This window comes from Drechmeria coniospora, chromosome 01 (genome assembly GCF_001625195.1).
Source record: "Drechmeria coniospora strain ARSEF 6962 chromosome 01, whole genome shotgun sequence".
Taxonomy (NCBI): domain Eukaryota; kingdom Fungi; phylum Ascomycota; class Sordariomycetes; order Hypocreales; family Ophiocordycipitaceae; genus Drechmeria; species Drechmeria coniospora.
This window is the reverse complement of record NC_054389.1, coordinates 8,922,592-8,943,460: the sequence shown is the minus strand read 5'-3', so window position 1 is coordinate 8,943,460 and position 20,869 is coordinate 8,922,592. Positions and strand designations below refer to the sequence as shown.

Genomic DNA, 20,869 nt, shown 5'->3' with positions numbered 1-20,869 from the left:
ATTGATATTTCCCGTTTTGGCATGTCCTACCGCGTTGTGGGTCACGATAATAAGCGTGAGCATGCTACTCCGTAGTAATTAATCAATTATTACGGAGTAATTAGTTCATAGTAATTATCCGTACACATACTGTAAGTACATGTACATGTACTTAAGTAATTTGAAAACTTGTCATTATATGTCACTCCCCAGAGTTCCTCTGGAGCACAACTCCTCTCCATGTCATATTACTCCGTACTTACAGCTTGCTGGGCACTCTCAACGCTCACATAATTAATTCGTGGGCAGTTCTCGAGACAAAGCGTAACATGTGAAAATGAAAACTGCTTCAAATTGCTCATCAGGTATCAAGGATAGATGTGGCATCAACCAAGCCAATGGAGGAGAAGATTAACGCGTTGAAGGAAAGAGTAATAACGTATGAATGGAGAATCGGCATAATTTGCCATGACGAGATAGTACACAAAAACGTCATCGTTCTTCAACGCCAACCACGACCGGTACACCAATATGGTCGTATCATGCAACACACCCAAATAGCATGCGATCCCATCGCCATCTCTTTTCCCCCTTCCTCTTGCGACATTCCCTCGTTGTGAATGGCCCGTCAATCTTGCCGCCATGGCCTGCCACCAAACGCTCACCAAGCACGCCGATCCTCGACGGTTCACCACGAGTGCTCACCTCATCGCTCGCGGCTTCCGCTCACCTCCTCCGCTCACCTCCGTCGCTTACCATTGTGTGGCTAGATTGCTCGTTGGCAGTGGCATGCCACCAAGCGCCGTCTTGTCCTTCCAATCTCGCTTCTGCAGCGCACACGTTGTTCTGCCCTTGATGCGATCAATCATGTCGAGCCGAGCCTTCGTCTCCTTGCCGAGCTTCGCAACCTCCGTCTCCTGCGCACCCCGACGAATCGTCGCCGCTTTGCCGATACGCGCGACGTCGAAAATGGCAGCCGGAGCGAGAACGAGGCTGAGAATGGCCAAAGGGTCGTTGCCTTTGGAATCGACGACCGAGTATATGTCCAGCGCCGCGTTGCCGACGGCCCCGACGATGGTCAGGATCCGAGAAACGCCGGCCATGGCGACAAAGGTTCCCGCAAGCTCGCCTACAAAGGGCACAAAGAACAAAAGAGCGGTGAGGAAGCCGATGATGATGGCCTTGCGCTTTTCCTCGTCGATGTGCTCGCCAATGTCATTGACCGTCTTCATGCTGGCCACCGCTTGCTCGACCAAGATGATGGGCATCGCGAGCGCATCGACAAGATCACCAACGAAGCCGCCGTAGCTTTGTTTCTTGATCTGTTCCAGAACCGAGGCAAGATCCGGGCCCATGCTGTTCAGGTTGCTGCGCCCCTTGTCGATAATTTCCTTTGGATTGGCCACATCTTTCTCTCTGTAGTTGTCGACTACAGGGAAGTTGTAATCCCAAAATTGATGGGAATAGCTCGCATCATTCTTCTCCGTAGGGTATTGCTGCACGTCTTTCCATTTTATGTGCTCGTTGTCGATGCCTACACCCTTGTAGAGGTCGGCGTAGAAACTGTCCGACTTGCCTTCGAGCATAGTCCAGTACGTTGCTTGCTGTGGAGGACTATCATCGTCTGGACGACCAGAAGACCGCATCGCGTAGTCAGGTGGGCATGGCATCGATATGTTACGATATCGGAACGAGTGATGCAGTTGGCAGAGGTCAACCTTTCCGGGTACGCAACCGCTTGCCGCGCCGCAGTCGTAGTTCTCGCAGTATCGACAACTGCGGTCAACAGTTTCAGGGTTCGTGTTGATTGCTCTACAATGGTCGCAGCCGTGGTACGTCTCGGTGACGATGCACGAAAAGTAGTCGTTTCCGTGCTTGTACATGAAATCCTTGACAGCTTTGCCGGAGCTGTGGATGACGGCCTCGGCATAGAGATCGAAGTAGTGGTCGTAATTATTGGCCAGGAGCGTGTCGTGCGTCTTGAGCGAGTCTTCCAGCATCTTTTGTAGCACTTGCAGCATGTACTCGTCCCGGCAGTGATCCTCCATCTTGTCTTTGTCCGCTTCGATGGCTTCCAATGTATTGTACGAGCCATCACAGCTGGATGGCGGAGTCGACCCGTCGAACTCATCCTTTTCGTCGTCGCCGCTGCCGCCATAGTCGTCGTCGGACGTGAACTCTTGAAGATCTACTGCCCAATCAATTGTACCCGCGAACTGATGGTTCTTCCAATGCTTCCGGCGCGTGTTCTTTGTCGTAGTGGTCATGTAGGCAACCCACTCGGTATCTGGTACGACACAAAGGTCAGCATGCACGGAATTGGGAACTAAACGCGCATGACTGATCCCTGGTTTTTTTTTTTTTTACAATTTTCGTTTAGACTTACCATCATACACCATTATATCCGAATTTGAATGATCGTGCCAAGTTCGAACGTTGCTTTGCACACTCTGTATCCGGTTGATCTCGGCATTCGAGAGATATCCTTCTGTACCGGTGCACACGCCAGGCATTGCTTCGGAATTATACCTATCTCCTTCAAAGGTGCACATGGGATCAACACAGCCCGCCTTGGACATTTTGAACGATCGGCCATAGCTTGCCTCGCCCACGTAGATCTTGGTGGAGGGAACCCCGGCTTTGGTGACTGCAAAGTGAAGTGAGCTTCGTGCAACGCGCATTATAACATGGTGCGGTAATACGTACTCATGGCAAGCGCCGCCGTTGTTTCCGTGAGATTGACGTGTGATCGTAGGCAGTTACCTGCCGGGCAGCCATCCATAGAATATTGGTTCCCGGCATCCCATTGCCCTATGCGTTTAGATGAGCGACTACTGTCTCATCGAGGGAGAGAAGGCAAGGAATGCGGAGACAAACCGTGAAGATCGTACGTCATGTACACGATATAGTCCACCACTTCCGCCATCTTCTGTATCGGGAAGGCCTTGAGGTACCAATATGATGCTGGAGCGGCTATCGAGACCGACTTATCATGGGATCCGCGAGCAAGTGCATCTTTCATTGTCCATAAGAATTTGAGGTAGTTGGGCCCATCACTAGGAGAACCTGGTGGTGTCCCGTCGATGTCCGTAGCCTTTCATTAACCATTAGTGAGTTCCTTCGGTTAATTGTATGTAGATGTGCACATATTGCTCGGGTACCTACTCCGGGATATTCCCAATCAAAGTCAACACCGTCCAGGCCTTGATCAACCAGGAAGTTGGCGATGTTGTTGGAAAAGGCGATCCGATTCTGCGGGCTCATTGCTTGTCGAAGCAGGTTATACGTCGCAGGATCTGTTGAGAAACTCCAGCCACCAAACGAGATGATCTTTTTCACCCCTTGCAAGGACGTAAACTCATCCCATTGCTGATGATCGTCTTTGAGTTTAGGCATCCAATTTGACGGATCAATGTCCATAAAGGCCCAATGAATTATCGTGTAGCTCCCGTCCGTATTGGCGCTGCTGGCCCGTAAATGGAGACAGTCGCGGTTGAAATTCCAAGACTCATAATAGCCGATACGGCCGAAGTTTGCATTCCGGGAAGTGCTGATAATGTCCACACCACAGTTGGATATACATCTACAGTGCCATTTCTTAGCAAGAAAGTATTTCTTTATGCACCGTGCCTCCTAGATACTTACCCGTTCACCGATCGAGGTGCCGTTCCGGGATTGCCCGTTTTGCCGCGCTTTTCCTGGCAAAAGTCCTAATGTTGCCAGTCAACCAGATTGAGTGTCAATTATGGCATTCGTAATCCACACTTACACCAGAGATGCCACATTGTCCCCAAATGTTGCAGCAAGCTTTCAGCGGGCACGGATTAAGATCTGCAAGACTCTGCGAGGCAAGAGGTGGTTTGGAACCGGGCTTTGTAGGGCCACAGACGGCGTTGGCTACCGGTGCAGGCATAGGCGGCGTGCCATGACTTATACACTATAAATAGAAGGCATCTCAGTATTATTATGACGGAATGATAGGAGGTGAGATGAACACACGATATTCAGACCAGCCATTAAGCTTCCACACCCGGTCCACCCCCAGGTCCCGCGTTGACCTGAATTGAAAATGAACAGGTCTTCAATGTCGAGCCCGTTGGCAGCAGCAATTTTAGAACAGCTATCGTTAGGATTCACATGATAAGTGGCACAGGATCTTCAAAGGAAGGGGTTAGCGCAATGAACAATGGTGTCGCATCTGAGACGGGGCATACCCGTCATCATTTGGTTTGGGTCGGATGTCGGGCAGGCTTCCAGACGAGCAGCAGATCCTCTGTTCAGGCATTAGGCTTGAGCATAGCTTCGGGTCGCTATTATAATTCATGAAAGCAGCTCCTGAGATTCCGCATCGAACAGCCAGTGCACTGCAGGAATCACCAGCCATGACCTTCAACGTACGGCAATCGCCACGGGCGGAAAGATTGACCACATGTCGGCTGGTCGTATTCCTTGGTAAGGTGCTCAACCATTGGTTGGTGTCGTTTCCTCTGAAAATGTCCTGCGTCTGCCAGACGTTCAATTCCAGACTTGAAGTAGAAGCTGATGTCTCTTCTCCGCATTCAGCACCATCCCACCTTCGGACAGCGCTCTGGACAGCAGCCAAGTCGCCATCAGCGCTGATCGCTATGCCAAAGACATGCTCTGCATTGCGTCCTTTCCCGCAGATTTCCCCCATCATGTTAGAAGAGTGCCCGTCGTTGGCAATGGAGGCCAGAAGACGGCCCACGACGGAGTTTACTGTGGCTCTTCCGAAGGCTTTGCCAGCATACATGCCGACGACTGTGCCATTGGCGTATCCGAAAAGGACTTGATCATGACAATTTGCCTTGTCCTCGAAATATTCCGAGAAGTGTCCAAGAAGCGTCGAGATAGGTTCCGAATAGCCTGAGCCATCTTGGGAGACTTCACGAATGAGCTTCAAACGAGCCTTGCTTTGTCTTCCAGTAATACATTCCTCGACGGATTGTCGCACACGCAACTGCGTAGTTCGTGGCGGCGTAATTTCTCCGATAGCCGGTGGCTCTCTGCTGCTGAAAAGAGCGTTCACACGCGTTCTGTCGTTACCTTTTGTACATATGCGCAACTTGAGAGGCGTATCGTAATCATCAACGGGGTTGTATAACGACATGTCAAACAACACGGGTTGAAGACAAAGTTTTAGCCGATCAAAATCCGTAAAGACATCCCAATCTTCAGGGGCTTTACCATCGCATTTCCTAGGGCAGGGATGCAGATCTGAATAGAATGTATGGGGATCTTCCGTTGGTTCTTCGAAGAAATCTTTGGCATCATCCTCTGTCTGAGATGCCTCTGCGAATTGGGAGCACAGCACAGCCAAGGCCAATGCACCGGCGCAGAGATCTAACCGCATCTCTCGGTGGCTCGAGGATCAGCGGGTCAGGCGTTGAGCTGGAGGAGGTGCAGAACTACTTGATGAAAGTTGGGATTTTGGAATATTTATCAGCAAGGAATGACAGCGACAGTACAGGCCACAGATGCCTTGTAGTAGAGTGCAGAGGGCTATGGTTGGTGGCAAAGGAATGAGGAGATTGGATGAGGACGAAAGAAGCGTAAAGGAATGGCAGATTAAAATAGATGGAGAAATTATTTCTTCATGACATTTTGTAACCGGAGATCGCACAAATGACTTTGAGGCACAGTCAAGGATATGTAGTCACAAGTTCGTGATTCATGAAAGTGAATATCATCTATAATTGGAACAGAGCCGCGCCGTTGAACCCTGGCTATATTTTCAATAGTTGCTTACTGAAACCAGGAAACGATTAGCAGAATTTGATTCAGATTATTAATCGCCTGTGCCACATTTCTGGGAGCATTACTCTTCTATCTCGGAGTTCGGAGCGGGCCCGGACTACAGCAACCATTCCTGGCGATATCCCGAACATCAGAACATGGATGGCGTGGGGATCATAGCACGGAATCCCTGCAACGAGCCAACGCTACGGACCGTTTCGAGAGGACCTCATCGTCGGATTCCCCAGGCCTATGCCGTCTTTCAAGAGCTTGGGAATTAAGTATTCCTGCTTTATTTGTTGTAGGCAATTATATACTTGGACTCCTTGGATATCACAACGCGCGGGTGTGTGTACTCCGTATGATCTAGTCTATATATGAACTGCGCCATTTTCACAGTTCGTCAACCTCCTAACTCGAGCCACTTTCTGTCTTGAGAATACAAAAACCAGAAATAATGAATCGCTCGTTGTTGCTCTTGCTTGCTGCGACCTTTTGGGCTATGGTCACGACAGCGTTCGGGATTCGAGGCTCTGCAGAGCGGTATGAAACGACACATTGATCAAGCGGCATTCAGGGCTGACCAGCGGTTCAGAGCTGTATATTATGCGATATACATTGCTGAAGAAATTCTCCCCGAGGGAGATATGAAATTTGCCGCGAGCTGCAAAGGGAGTCGCAAAGGTCTCGGCGGTCAGGCAGGCAGGGTAAGAGAAACAAAGGCTCTTGACCGCTAATGCTCGTGACTGACTTGACGATAAAGTGCTACCTTTCCGAGTTCTTGGCATGGATTGACCGCAAGGACGTCAAGAAGATCAACTACGACGCTGTAATGATTGGTAGCTCGACAACAGAAATTGGTAAACTGAAAGGAGACTGGGGTATAATGGCAGGCATGTTCCGGGACGACATTGGGGCGGAGAAGCGAGTGGAAATAATTGTCGACTGCATCGAAGGGTCGGAGTTGAGAGAGGTTAAGAAAGTGAATCCTCCAAGCGAGAATGTCCCCCGCTCGTCCAGGCAATGGGTCGACTGGCTCGCTGCAAATCCAGATTGGAAGGAAGGAATGAAAACTGGAGAACCGTACACCAAAGCAGTCGTGGTTCAAGACAAAGGGGGGGTCAAAGTCATCCCGTCGGCGATCAAACCAAAGCCATTCAGGGGCAACCTCAACTACGAGCACATTGACGGCATTGCAAGGGATGACAGTCCGGCAAAGTATCAGGAATTCGTCAAAACTCTATCTTACTACCAACGGCGACTCAACACAGCGTTTGAGGCTTCCACCGATGATACGAAAGAGAAGTTCAAGACCTGGTTTACGACGATGACAGTGGCAACGGACCGAGTGATTGAGATGCGAAAAGGGGACCACTTCAAGAATGTTTTGCATGGAAGACCGAAAGATGCTCGCAGTCCTAGCTTGAGGAAAATATTCGGAACAGATCTTCAGACAGATGTGATCAAAGGGTCATGGGAGAGCTGGGAAGCGCCGAAGCGACAAGCGACTACCGAGGCGGCCGTCAAGTCGGGCAGATTCAAAACGCTGGCCGAGGCAGAGGAGGCTTTTGATAAACTCGCGTCCTCACCAAAAAGCATTGAGCACATCAATGTCTTCACCAATTGGTCAGACACGAGGGGCCGCTACCAAGGCACGGCCGCGGCATCGGTCAGAAGGTGCCCTTGACGCAGGACACAACAGGTCAAGTCGCTGCCTCTCGTCACCCCAAAAGTCATTGGCTATTTCTTCAGTCCCATTGTACTTTAACCAGAAGGGGGGGGGGGGGGTAGGAATATGTTTCAATACGACTTTTTTTGGCCAGACGGCTGTATCGCTTCATTGCAGGACTTTTACGCTTTGATTTCGCAGAAAATGTTACATGCTCCCATCGATTTTCATTGTAATTGCTGCTAAGCAGCACCAATAGTACGAAGCAAGAACGCGTAGTGGTCATCGCGATCTGACTAGGTTTCGCTAAAGGGCATGATTCGCACCATGCCAGCCCGTACTGAACCTGTCCTGTCTGTATGGTATCCGTCACCAGGAGGGAGAGACCACAGCTTTGCGCTGACCCAACCAGGCATAGCACTTCGAGGTCCGAGGAAAGCGGGTAGGCAGGCATACAGGTGAAACATGCACGTGTAGACAAAAAATGGCATTGAAAATACAAATCCTTGTAAAAGCTTCGGCAAGTATCGATATATGCCCTCCATCACGGCCAAGAGTTACTGGGTACCATACTTTAAGCATACACTGCAATAGTTGGCGGTATGGGACGATATGTACTCCGTAGCGCACCAAGGTACTATCCTTGTACGTAGCTGTATTACTGTTGTCACCTTTAAACCAGAAAATCATTGGGATCAACCATTGAACTTCACATGCGCTGCAATAATCTGTTTAATATTCACCAAAACCCCATCTCCAGTGTAAGCCAAAGGCATGGGTTGACTCGGAAGTGACCAGCACTCTTGGCAGCGCGATATACCTCATGATAGTGAACCGACATTTGAGGCTGATTGCAACATTGAAAATTGTTTCTCTGCACAATTGCAAACGTGGCATCCTGTCGATTGCTAGTATGGAGCATTGCATGTACATGTACATGAACTATACTCCGTACTCCGTATAGGATGTCAAGCTCAACTGGGCCGCATAATCTTTAGCCATTATCACACGGTGATGACTTCTTTATCCATGTACCGAAGCTTACTATATGTCCTCACATATTGAATTCTCTTGTACTCCGTACGTCAGGTCCTCGTTTACAAGTAAGTAGGTGATTCTCTTGTACGGAGCACATACCCCGTATTTTCTGGTTGTGTTGCAACGTGGTTCGGAGGGGCAATTATAGGGGAGGGGTGTCAATATGACCCATAAGTTGGGGTAATCGAAGATGCTACGGAGTACTCCGTATAAGTACTCCGTATTACGAGCACGATGTACAAGTAAGTACTCCGTATTCACTGAGGAGTATTCTGGGCTTAATAGAAGGAATTATGTAGCATTCCGTAGAGTCAACCCCATCTTCACGAGGCTTATCATTATCCCCTCAATACGGTTTCTGCACGCATGGCACATTGCTTCGTTAAAGTTATTTCCAGATTTCTAGCTGCCACAATAAATTAATTCCCTCGCTTTGGTCTATCTGAACTTTTGCACATTGGTAGAGATGAAATAAGAGGATAAGAGCGTTGACAAAGGTGTCCCCGACATCGCCATGGCCACCCAACGAACCATGGAGCATGTATTTTACGAAGGAACTGAAGTCTCCTGTCGCATTCTATCACTATACGGGGACACTGTAACACTGAATACGGGTACGGAGGACATGTAATAGCTTTGACTCCGACTTTATTTCGGACTACCTCGCCGAAGGCAGCTTAGGGTCGGTTTTGGATTCTGCAAGATGTCATAGCTCTTACTCGCTTACCGCATGATTACAGATGGAAGGCTTTTTGAACGCATGATTACAAGCTTCGTGATGCTACACACGGGTGCATAAGCTGGTGTTCATGGAGCAAGCAGTCATTGAAAAGGCGCGTTGCCGGCCACTAAAGCTCGAATTCTCCGGCGCGTTGCGATAAACAAACGATCGAAGTGTGGTGCACCGCTGCATCACTATTAACAGCCGCAATGTGGTTCCACCTACTTGGTTTGGCACACATTGTCATTCCTCTAGCCCTGGCGAGCATTGCCAGACCGGCACCGGGGACTCTGCAGAGCCGTGCCGGTGACAAGCCTGGACTGCCGCATGACCAGAGGACGACACCTCATTGCAGTTTCTGGCTTGACTACAACGGCTCCCAAACGTGTGCCGCCATCTGCGATGTATACGGATGTTCCGTGGATGCCTTTTTGAGATGGGTATGCCATCATTCTGCCTCTGTTCGATTCGCTAGGTAGGCGGCGGCTAATCCATACGCCTTTCAGAACCCCTCCGTTGGCTCTGGCTGCACCAATTTGCTGGCGGGCAAGTCCTATTGTGTCGAGGCAATGGAAGAGCCGACGGTAACTTCGAAAGTGCCGAGCGATCCATCGAATGTTGGCAATCCTCATCCAGAAAGTCCAGCGGTTCCCATCGTGGAAACGACGACGACGACTGAGCCTCCGAATGGTAAATACCATTTCAGAGCCGCCCGCCACATTCCTCCCACATCTCAACTAACACAATCCATGCAGGCATCAAAACTCCTTCCCCTTTGCAGCCCGGCGTGGTGGGCAACTGCGACAAGTTTGCTTGGGTCAACGGGGGGGATACTTGCAAAAGCATCGCCGTCAAGTACAATATTCCCCTTCGAGAGTTTCTGCTTTGGAACTCCCAAGAGGGAGAGGCGTGCAGCGGGCTTTGGGCCGGTACGTATGCCTGCGTCTCCGTCATCGGCTATACGCCAACGCCGGTCGTGAATGCGCCGGTCGTGGGTGCGCCGGGCAACGGCATACAGACGCCTACACCAACGCAGCCAGGCATGGTCAGCAACTGCAATCGATTCCGTTACGTGAAGCCAGACGAGAATTGCATTGATATTGCCTCCAACGCAGGCATCTCCTTCGACGACTTGGCCCGGTGGAATCCCAGCATCGGAGCCGCATGCGAAGGTCTCTGGGCAAAAGCCTACGTCTGCGTGGGCGTCCTTCCCGCATTCAGGCTCAAGACACGATACCACGCCGACTGCACGGGTGAGGTCAAGAATGACATCGCGGTCGCCGACGGGATCTGCATCAATACAGCCTGCTCCGTTGCTTCCTTGGAAATCGCGGCCGAGGGTTACTGCCCCGAAGGCCAGGTGCAGATCAGCTACTGGGAGCAAGCGGAATGCTCAGGCAAGTGGTTCGGGTACGGATACGCCAACAAGGGCCAGTGCCGGACCGCTTGGAGCGAGGGCTGGAAGTTCAAGTCGCTGCATTTCCGGTGCGCGAAGAAGGAAGAAGACTGCGTGAGCCAGCAGACTTGCCAGTTTGAACCGGAGCCGGCCAACTCTTTGTGCTAGTTCACCGGGTGAAATGGACATGCCTGTTGCTGGAGCTTGGACATGCCGGTGCTGCTGCATGGTGACGACGTACGTAGTAACACACCGGTGGGCTCTTTTCGCCTGTCTGCTTGCCGACTGCAGCATTGGCCATGGACGGAAAAAGCAACGTCCAGAGCAGCTATGCGGCAATAGGAGTTCTCGGTCGGTAAATTAAGATTTTCCCCGGCTTTCCATCTAGCAGTGGACCGGTCAAGGTCGACCGTGTGATGGTATACGTCGTTGAAAGCGGTCGACGGCGCATCCGGGGCGAGGGGGCGATGGAGGCGATTCTCGAAGCAGACATGGTCGGCGTCGACGACGAGGAACCGCAGCACGTGGCCTTTACGGATAATCAGAAAAGCCAGCAGTCGGTCCGTCCCTGTTGATCATGTAAGGGAATCTGTCGGCATGCTTCAGGAGGTAGTCGGGTAGGTCCCTGTTGCCGTCGATCCTGTCGTACACCTCCCTATTCCTTTCCCACATGTCGGTTCCCTGACGTACGTGATCGGCAATCCAATGACTGTCCCGATATTTTTCGATGTTGTACTCGGTGTGGGAGAATGACTCCATCTTGACGCGAACCTCGTGCACGGTTTTGAAGCACGAGGAGCAATGCCAGGAGGCGTTGGCAATATCCACCGACTCGTGCGCGTTCTTGCCGACGCCACCACGCAAATCGTTGGGCAGGATGGTATCCAGTCCTTCGTAGTAGGTCGCATGCGGCGCTCGCCACTCGTCTCCGCGGTGCAGGAACTGAAAGCTGTAGTAGTAGAACCGGCCACGGAGGGTGACGCGACGCGGGAACTGGCAGGCGCGAAGCAGGTGGAGGACTTCTGGTCGAGGAATCTCGTCGACATCGGCGAAGATGATGACATCGCCGGCACGGGGCTCTTGACGACCGCGGAGCTGCTGCAGGCCCTGCTCAAGCATGGCGTCTCGGGTGAACCTCTCCTTCTTCCACATGTCGGTTGCGTTGAACCCGGGCGGGAATTCGACCTTGTGGTATATCATCTTGCGGTGGAAGCGCTTGAACTTGGACCAGTTGTCGCGAACGAAGAGCGGCTTCGCCAGGCCGGTGAAGGTTATGTCCGCTTCGAAGATGATGAAGTAGTCGACGGCGTCGTACGTCGTCCCGAGTCGAATCTCGAGCCAGTCCAGCTCGGTGTTGATCATGAACAGGTCGTAGACCCTGCGCTTCCCGCTCGACGATTCGGGCACGAACCTCTGCCAGCCGTAGCTCTCGCACGATTCAGCGGCCGCTTCCAGTGCCTCGGCGAGGCCGGGGATGTCGGCGCCTGCCATCAAGGCCAAGGTCGGAAGCAGACTCGCCGGGCGGAGCAGTAAGATGGAGACGACGACGAGGCCAGCGACGACGGCAAGAAGGAGCTGCCTCAGGCGGGCTCTTTTGTCGAGAGAGTGCGATAGTGGCAGCATCGCTGAGTAGAGGCGTCAGCAGCAGGCCGAATCCATCCAGCGCCGCTGTCGTCGTTTTGTTCTGCCAGAGGAGCCTTGGCCGTTTGGTCCAGAGACGGATGAGTGAAGGGTCTGGTACGCGAGGCACACATCGCAGAGCACGTGTACGTAGCCATGACTTATAACCAGTACTCCGTACTTGAACGATATATGTGTCGTGTATGCCCACCGGTGCCCAAGCCACTCGTGGTCCATTCGCAGTCGTACGGGGGTGCTGATGGTCAATTGCCACGGTTAGGGGCGCAATAGCGAGGCGACAGCGCCGGAGACGGCTAACCAAGAGCGTGCCGTTGGCGGCGGTTGCGGCTGTCCAGTCCCTAAAACTTGCCCCCAAGGCGCGATTTAGCTTCAGCCACAGGCTGCCAACCACGGCGGGAAGAATGGCACGAGTTTGAACTATGGCAACTATTGAAGGTTACAAGCACTGGTGGTCGGGGATGCTCCTCATAGTATTCCACAGCACCGCACTGGACAGTGTGGTCGACACACGTGATGATTAATTAAGATACTTTCTCCGTCCCGCATGTCTCTCCTGGCGCCATCCCGTTTACCTGCAAACCTAGTTACCTGCAAACCTGATTACCTGCAAACCTTCCACAGACTGCGCCGTTCCATGGGAGATGCCTGCGCTCGGAATGCCGGTTGCCAAACGTCACGGATGCCTACCGTTTACTCTCGTCCACTACAGGCCAGCGCAAGGCCAGCGCGGGTGCGCAAAGCGGCTCTTCACAGGTCCAGTCACTATTACTAGGTAGACAAAAGCGACGGTCCATTTTTGGTTGCGCTACCACTACAAAGTGAATCGACACTTTTGCCACCCACCAGTACACCCATAATTACAGGTTCACTTTGATGCACCACCCTTGGGCAGGGGCGTCAAGGGCATCCCTATCGCAGGGAATCAATGTTGCTGAATACCTCGGCGAACACCTGCCTTGACGCCCGGGAGGAGACAGGTTGCAGAAGGATTTGACGATGGAGCGGACTGGATTCTCTGCCGCACCTGCTAATTATGTGCTCACACGTAGGCCCTGAAGATGACACGGCAGACGCTGTTGGTACCTTTGGTTTGCGTGTACGGAGTATTACAAGTAATAATACTTGGACGATTGAACGTTTCTCCCAGCGACGAAGCAGCAGCGCCTACCAGGACTGTAGTGTTCTCTGACCACTGGCTGTGGCCACTGATCGGGGGCTGGCGTACAGTCTCCCACTGGCCCCGTCCATCGGCAAGGCAATTCCTCGACCCAGGTAAGTTGATGGCGGATGAGGCAGCGGCAGGGACATCAAACAGCACTCGTCACTTTGAGGCAAATCATTGCCCACAACAGCAACGTCTCGGCCTCCATATGTTCGGCATGGCCGATACCGGAGCGAAGGAGAGTCTCCATCGTGCCAAACTCGACGAGACGCGTAGCAGCAAGAAAGGGTTCGTGATGAGGGCTGCCAAGGCATTTCGAGACTCGGAGCAGCAAGCAAGGGCTCGGAATGAGGACTATAATGGGATGTTGATGGGATGTAGGAACGTCGCACGAAATGGCGGCTTTCTCCATCGCGAGCCCGAGCTGGCCGGTTGGTCTTTGTACCGATCGATCGATCCCTTGCCGTCTTCTGCAGTCTCGAGCTTCCAAACGGCACATTCTTCGTCTTGTACGGGCGCGGAGGTCGGCCTTTTTCGTCCCGGCGGTCAGGGCTCTCGCACTAGACGCAGGCTGCACTGAGCACTTACCCGGGACCTGCACGTACATCCAATCGCCACCCTCCTGCTGAACTGGGCAGAGAGGGTGCAGAATCGTCGGGGAAGTTCGTGCCGAAGCAAATCGACGGCAAAGGCGGCCGTTGCTCGTGGACTAGATGAGTATCCCAACATCACCAGCGTAATTGGCTGGCAGATGACACGTCTTGCACCATTCCGAAGCCTTGGCCTGTTGCTCATCACTGCCGACATGAACTCGCTGTGCTGGGGAAAAGCCTCGCTCAGCGCCAACGATATTGCACTAGCCTGTGCCAAAGGGCCGGCCACCAAGAACTGGCTCGTCGCATGACGGACGAGAAGATAAGGGGATTTCTTTGGGGCCTCGGTTCTCTCTTCGGAGCCGAAATAGTTCGATGCTTTGCCGTGGTCAAACGCAATACTCGAAATCTTCGGAGTCGACCAAGACTGGACCCGTTGGAGGGCGACGGCACTAGGACGATGCGAGGCTGACGAGCGGTTGCAAAGTCTCCTTCGATCTACCAACCCGGGTTGCATCTCTAGAGCAATCACGTCCCTGCTAGCAAATTGCCGCCGGACGCCGGGATGATGCTGCCGATCGAAGGACACCAGATGGCAGGTTCATGTGAAAACCTCGTTTCTGGAAAGGCTCGGCCTTGGAGGACTTGGACAGGACATGATGCGTACAGTATGTCGTCTAATCAGTGAGAAGCTGTTCAGCCATGATCGATGCGCGCCAGCAACTCGCATCACACAGCGAGCGACTCATCGGCACTGCACAATTGTTTGTTGTCCAACAAGCAAGAAAGAAAAATCAATACAAACAGATGCGAGCAGATTCTCCTGCCAAAAATGACGTTTCAACAACCCGAGCCAACAACCACAGTAAGCAATGTCAATCAAACCAAGTGTGGCATAGAAAAAAAAAAAAGTAGCAACACCTGGTCTCGATCCAGGGACCTACGGGTTATGAGCCCGTCGCTCTTCCGCTGAGCTATGTTGCTGACTTGTTGGCGGCTCAAGCGCTCGCTGCGCTTTCCGTTGAGGATTCGCTGGACGCAATACCATATTTAAGGGTATGAGCCCCCGTTCCTGCCCAGGGCCGTGCTTCTGAAGTTTGCTCGCTTGTGACTTGATAGTTGAATTTCTGATCCATAAAATGGATCGTGCAGATGGAGACTGGGTGGGGACGTTCCATCCAACTTGATCCTCCCGGCAAGTATTATTACGTATTCGGATGTACTTTTTACGGAGTATTTACTTTACTAACAATATACAGTATACGGAGTACAGTGCGAGTTATCATATATTACAAAATATGGAGTACTTACGGAGTACCGTACAGTACAGTACTTACTTAGGTACATGTATGTACACCTACAACTACTCCGTACATATTGACATAATGTTGTATGACACTTCTTTGCATCTCAATGATAATGCCCATGTGTAGCTGAGCACAGCTGAACTGTACTTACTTGAAAGTATACTAGAACAGTATTGAGTACTCTGTACATATAAAATACTACCTCGATATGTCAAGTTACATGACGGGTTAAAATACGTGGACAAGCGTGGACGAGCGTTTGCTTGCTTGAATGCTTGTAAGTGTATTCGTGCATAGCAGCAAGTCCCATGATCAACACGCGTCTACATTTTTCTTGAGTTTCCTCAAGTGCAACAAGGGTAACCGGATGGGTTGAATGAAGGGACCCAGTTGACGAAAAAAAACCCTCCAACAACAGCACGAACTGGCAAGCGTGGGCATGTGTCGGATGAATAACCGAGAAGAATGCAGTATAGGACAACGGCCGGGGAGATCAACAGGCGTAGGGCGATGAGAAACCTGTGCACTGTACACGAAAGAGTGTGACCAGGATAGGCAGGGGAGAGATGGAAGCCGTGGCGGTGGCCATCAACGGAGATGTGAGTTTGCAAATTGTGGTATCTCTAGTGTACAGTACAGTGCTCGTATGCTCGAAAACCCAACCGACGTTCTTCGTCGTCCCTCACGTTTTGTACACTGGCACGAATAAAATGCACCGCTCGCTCGGAATTCAATCTGCCCCATGTGCGCGCGCGACGGCAACCGTCAGCCGAGCTCCCACGACTCGCCCCAGAGCTCGTTGAGGTTGAGTCCCAGCAGCTCGAGGCTCGGCTCCATGTTGAATGTCTGGTCGCCGAGGATCCACGGCGCGGGACCGGACACGCCGGAGGCATCGAGGCTTCCGCTGCCGTTGGCCGCCACCGACGAGTGGTTGTGAAACGGAAAGGCTGCGTCAAGCTGTGCGGAGGCTGCGTTAGCAGACGCCGGTGGCGGCGGCGACGGCGGCGGCCCTCGTACCTTGCTCCTTTCCAGCACGCCCAGGCCCTGGTTGGGCCCGAGTCCCGGTCCCTGCCCCTGTCCCGGCGCCGAGGTCAGCGTCGTCGTCGTCGTGACCGCCGTCGGGCCGCTCGCGGGCGTGCTCGACACGGCCGACGACGCGGCCGGCTCCTGGTTCGCAAGCAGGCGGTAGTGCAGGTTGACGAAACGCTCGGCGGACGTCGACTTGGCCACCTCGGGCGTCTTGGTGCCCAGGTGAGCCTCGAGGAGGCCGAGGGCGGCGCACATGATGGAGTAGCCCCACGGCTCGTTGTTGCCGCAGCGCAGCAGCCGGTCCTCCTTCATGGCGATGCACTTTTCGATGAGCTTCAGGGTGTGGTGCGAGTTGATCATGATCATGTTGGTCGAGCCCCGCGGCTGCAGCATGGTGACGCTGCAGAGGTTGATGGCCGTCGTGAGCGCGTCCTCGCGCAGGAAGTTGAGGGCGCGCACGCCCTGCTCGTACAACTTGTCGTGGAGGAGGACAATGTCGCGGGCGGCGTTGTAGTAGATGATTTCCGAGTACTGGTACTTGGAGTTTTGCTTGCGCAGCTTGAGGTACGGTTGGTGGAGGGGGATGATGTACTGCCGCAGCTGGACGTGCAACAGCGTGTACGCGATGAGCGGGTTCTTCTTCCTCCCGCCGCCGCGAGCCCCGTCGACGTCGACGTCGGCGTTCCGGTTCGGGTTCGTGTCCCAGGACGGCAGCGCGTCGATCTCGTGCGTCAGGTCGTTTGTGTAGCGGATCACCTGGTCGTAGTCAATGTCCGAGAGCGGGCCCGTCAGCAGCCGGGACAGCTCGAGCCGCAGCGGCAGGCTCTGGCGGGCGAGGTTCTGGAAGGAGCAGAAGGTGTACTCCTTGGCCGGCCTCGACGGCGGTAGCGTCGTCGTGTCCTCGTCAAAGTCGTCGTCGTCGAGGTTGCGGGGCGCGTTCGTGTCGTAGTGCAGGTGGCTCACGAGCGTTGGCAGGCCGTGGTCGAAGGAGGCCTGCATGTCGAACTCCTGGACCGTCGTCCATATCCGTCGACGCATCTCCTGGTTGTAGATGCTGATCTTGCCGGCCATGTGGCTCGGCTCGCGGTGCAGGCCGACGGCGATGCCGTCCTGGATGAGGGCGCCGGCGCTGGTCCAGAAGCGCTTCTTCTTGATCGTGTTGACGCGCTTGCCGAGGTAGAGGAGGCAGGCGATCTGGAAGTGAATGAGCTTGCGGTGCTTCTGGCTCTGCCTCGCGAGCCAGCCATCGCAGGCGTTGATCCAGCGCTCGGCCCAGTGACGGGCGTTAGACATCATGCCGATGAACTTGAGCGATTCGTGCGTGTGCACGCAGCTCGCGACGGCCATCATGGAGAGGACGAGGGCGGTGAAGGCGGCGTGGGGTGGTTTGACGTGACCGTGGCCGTGGACGTTGCCGTTGGCGTGGACGTTGCCGTTGGCGTGGACGCTGCCGCCGGCGTCGGCCTTCCAGAAGCCGGCGTACTCGGCACGAAAGGTGGGTATGTGGACGATGCGGTGGACCTGCTCGAACTGGTCGAGGTAGACGGCGATGAGCGCGTCGGCCTCCTCGCGCGTCGGCAGCAGGGCCATGAGCTCGGCGTCGGGTTCGTTGAAGCGCAGCTCGCGGTCCTCGAGGCGTCGCTTGCGGTCCTTTCGATCGTGCAGGATGACGGGCCGCAGCCACTCGTCGGCCGTCTCCCGCATAAAGGGGCAGAGGCCGGTGAGCTCGACAAAGGCCATGCTCGCGTTGTGGGGGCCAAAGTAGCGGGTGCGGAAGCCCTTGCCGCGGAAGAAGCGCAGCTCGCCCTTGTCGCCGCTCATGTTGCTGGCGTCGATGCACTCCTGCACGTCGGGCCGGGGGGCGGCCTCGCCGTTGGCGTCGAGGGCTCCGGCCGCGCCGCCGTCCTCCCTCTGCTGCGTCGCCGGCGAGTGGCTGCTGCCGGCGACGGTGCTGCCGTCCAAGGAGCCGACGCCGCCGCCGGGGCGCGCGAGAAGCTGCGTCTTGAGCTGGGCAATCTCCAGCTCGAGCCTGCGGAGTCGGTCGTGGTCCTCGCGCGAGGTCAGGGTCGAGGAGCCATCGCCGCCGAGGCCGAGGCCGATGCCGATGCCGAAGCGACGGCCGTCGAGCTGGCCAAAGGGCGGCGGCACGCCCGAGGAGGCGTTGACGACGTCGCCGTTGCGCGCCTCGTAGCTGCAACGATCCGGCGTCCCGCTCTTGATGCAACGCTCGCAGGGGAAGCCTCGGTCGCAGGAGAGCTTGCGGCGGCGGCACTCGAGGCAGCTGAGACGCACACGCTGCCTCTTGCGGGCCGGCGGATGGTCGGAGCCTCCGGTGGTCGGCGAGGCTGCGGAGCCCCCGGAGCCGCCCCTCCGCACGCGAGCTTCCTCGGCGCCGTCGTCGGAATCCGGCGTCGAGCTTCGGTCGTCGTCGTCGTCGTCGTGGCCGGCGTCGGGGTCTGGCATGGGTGGTATGGGTACGGGTACGGGCATGGGCATGGTGCCGGCGGCAATGGCGGGCGAGGAGAACAGGTCGTCGTCGGAGTTACGACGTTTGATCCTCCCAAAGAGCAGGTCCGACTCGACGGCGGCGAGGGGGGCGGGCCAGTGTAAAAGGGAATCTTTATCAATCTCATCTGATAAGAAGAAGTGGTGCAGACTTTTTGCCCGCGCCATCATCGCCGCAACGCCGAGCGGAGTTACGAGCGTCGTGGCCGCGGCTTCACCGGCGCTTTAGTCAGCAACGCCCGCCTCGGAGTTCCGAGCTCCGACCTTGGGTTGGGAGGAGGGTTAGGGTAGGCAGTGCAGCCACCAGGCAGGCACACCGTCCAGAAGAACCCTTCCGTGTACCAAGAATGGCTCGAAGGAACCAGAATTCACCGTCTCGTCGACTCGCTTTCACTTCCACGTGGGACAGGCGGCGACGGGTTTCAGGAATGCGAGCAAAATTCGCGGCTTCCCGACGCCAGCTCAGATCAGGATGCGACTGAATAATAAATAGCCATCCGCGCATCCTCCCGCCTCCAGCACCTCCACCTCCACCTCGTCGCCGCTGCGAGCCCTCCTCCTCGTGGAAACCGGCAGGCCAACCTACAGCTACATATATTAGTACGCATACTTTGATGCCTGGCCGCTGCGCCGGACCGGTTTGGACGCGGCAGAGACCCCCTCCCCTCCTACCCGGCCACCCATCCTGGTCCAGCTTGGTCATGGCCCGCCTACCACGGCTCATCCGGACATCCGGCCACCCACCGTGCTCGGCAGGGGGGTCCAACTTTTTGTCCCGGATATCCCACCCGGCGCCCACGGCATCCTGGCCTCTTCCTTGTCCGTCAAAGTGCACGTACAGGTACTTGTTGGTCGAGCATGCAGGCTTCACCAGGTCCATGCTCGCCCGGGATCTTCACGTGCAACGCACATCCGTGGACAATCATTGTCCATTCACGAACTCGATTCCTACCAGCTTCCACCTGGCTTCCTCGAGGCACGACAAGTAGGTGTGCGGAATGGCTCTGGAAGACCAGGGACAGGGATTCCCGAAGATGCGCCCTTGCCCGCCAAAGTGGTGTCATCGGGGCCGCATCGTCCCCGTTCCAGTTCCACGCCGTGGCGGCGACTTTGGTTTTGTTTCATCCTCGTACCTTTTCGCTCGCCTCATGACATGGCATAAAGTACCTCACCGATCGTCTCCTCACTTGACGTTGCTCAACCGCCACCCCTTCTCCCCTCTCCACCTACCAGCGATTCGAACATCCTTGTGCGCCTCGGACCTGTTGACCTCCTCCACCGCATCGACGCCACCAACGACGCCATCGGTCGAGGGAAGGGCGTGAAGGCGACCGAGCGACCTGTTGCCTCGACGCACGCCTCCAGAAGGTGCCCCGGCTTGCCGAACAGGACCGATTCCATCTCTCCACCAAGCATAACCGTCGATAGCCATCCCCGCCACCGTCAACGGCATGCGTAGAAGGAAGGACGCTGCTCGAGGAGTAGTCCGTTCGAGTTTATGCATGCACGTCAATGTCTGACTTTGGGGCACGCGTTGCCCTCGTCTTGTCTTGACCGGCAACCTACACCCCGCTCGGGGCCTCACGAACGAGCCGGTGCGCGCTAGGTTCCCTTTCCGCCATCCGCCAACAGATTTCCCCCGCCGTAGGTCTCGCCAGCCTGCCGGATGTCGTGATGCTTCCAATTCCGCCGCTGATTGATAAGAATCGGCGTCTCCACCCGGTCCCGAAACCGGAAGGTCTGACACCAAGAGGACAAGTGGGCTCCCTTCGGTTGCCGATCTCGCACAGCGGCTGCAGGCCGAGGTTTTCGACGCCAAGACATTGCAAAATTCGCTCACGCGCCATGGTGACGTTGCCTCGTCATGCTTTTCATGCTCCGCCCTTTGTTGCCTACGCCTCCCCTTCTCCGCCAGAAGCATCTTGACTCATGACGGTATATAAGCAGACATATTTCCATGGAAAACTATTACACGGGCACAATATTTGCAGTGTGCCATTACCCGTGCATACATGGGACTGGGTCGTAGTGGCCGCGCCTCTGCCTTCTGCATCTTTCGCCTTGCTCGTGCCGTC

The 20,869-nt window shown here is 54.7% G+C and overlaps 6 protein-coding genes and 1 non-coding gene across 7 annotated transcripts; 2 read left to right on the top strand and 5 right to left on the bottom strand.

The window, feature by feature from the left end:
• Nucleotides 1-731: 731 nt before the first annotated feature.
• Nucleotides 732-5,350, bottom strand: DCS_02363 (putative glycoside hydrolase family 18 protein; the record flags this gene model as incomplete). The annotated part of the gene is made up of 9 exons (XM_040799691.1): nucleotides 732-2,266; nucleotides 2,366-2,626; nucleotides 2,686-2,790; nucleotides 2,857-3,073; nucleotides 3,145-3,562; nucleotides 3,625-3,689; nucleotides 3,749-3,916; nucleotides 3,979-4,135; nucleotides 4,194-5,350. 9 exons carry the CDS (start codon nucleotides 5,348-5,350, stop codon nucleotides 732-734), a joined length of 4,083 nt encoding a protein of 1,360 aa, XP_040660574.1.
• An 840-nt stretch (nucleotides 5,351-6,190) lies between these two features.
• DCS_02362 (uncharacterized protein) lies at nucleotides 6,191-7,420 on the top strand (the record flags this gene model as incomplete). Its single annotated transcript, XM_040799690.1, has 3 exons — nucleotides 6,191-6,276; nucleotides 6,329-6,440; nucleotides 6,497-7,420. 3 exons carry the CDS (start codon nucleotides 6,191-6,193, stop codon nucleotides 7,418-7,420), a joined length of 1,122 nt encoding a protein of 373 aa, XP_040660573.1.
• Nucleotides 7,421-9,370: 1,950 nt separating this feature from the next.
• On the top strand, nucleotides 9,371-10,725 carry DCS_02361 (LysM domain-containing protein; the record flags this gene model as incomplete). The annotated part of the gene is made up of 3 exons (XM_040799689.1): nucleotides 9,371-9,601; nucleotides 9,668-9,851; nucleotides 9,917-10,725. 3 exons carry the CDS (start codon nucleotides 9,371-9,373, stop codon nucleotides 10,723-10,725), a joined length of 1,224 nt encoding a protein of 407 aa, XP_040660572.1.
• Nucleotides 10,726-11,088: 363 nt separating this feature from the next.
• On the bottom strand, nucleotides 11,089-12,180 carry DCS_02360 (glycosyltransferase family 17; the record flags this gene model as incomplete). Its single annotated transcript, XM_040799688.1, has 1 exon — nucleotides 11,089-12,180. One exon carries the CDS (start codon nucleotides 12,178-12,180, stop codon nucleotides 11,089-11,091), a length of 1,092 nt encoding a protein of 363 aa, XP_040660571.1.
• Nucleotides 12,181-14,865: 2,685 nt separating this feature from the next.
• DCS_t17 lies at nucleotides 14,866-14,937 on the bottom strand. The gene has a single exon. It is a non-coding gene; the product is annotated as a tRNA-Met (tRNA).
• A 1,088-nt stretch (nucleotides 14,938-16,025) lies between these two features.
• Nucleotides 16,026-19,674, bottom strand: DCS_02359 (C6 zinc finger domain containing protein; the record flags this gene model as incomplete). Its single annotated transcript, XM_040799687.1, has 3 exons — nucleotides 16,026-19,017; nucleotides 19,112-19,382; nucleotides 19,467-19,674. The coding sequence occupies 3 exons, from the start codon at nucleotides 19,672-19,674 to the stop codon at nucleotides 16,026-16,028; spliced, it is 3,471 nt and encodes a 1,156-aa protein (XP_040660570.1).
• Nucleotides 19,675-19,977: 303 nt separating this feature from the next.
• On the bottom strand, nucleotides 19,978-20,298 carry DCS_02358 (uncharacterized protein; the record flags this gene model as incomplete). Its single annotated transcript, XM_040799686.1, has 1 exon — nucleotides 19,978-20,298. The coding sequence occupies one exon, from the start codon at nucleotides 20,296-20,298 to the stop codon at nucleotides 19,978-19,980; it is 321 nt and encodes a 106-aa protein (XP_040660569.1).
• Nucleotides 20,299-20,869: the final 571 nt, after the last annotated feature.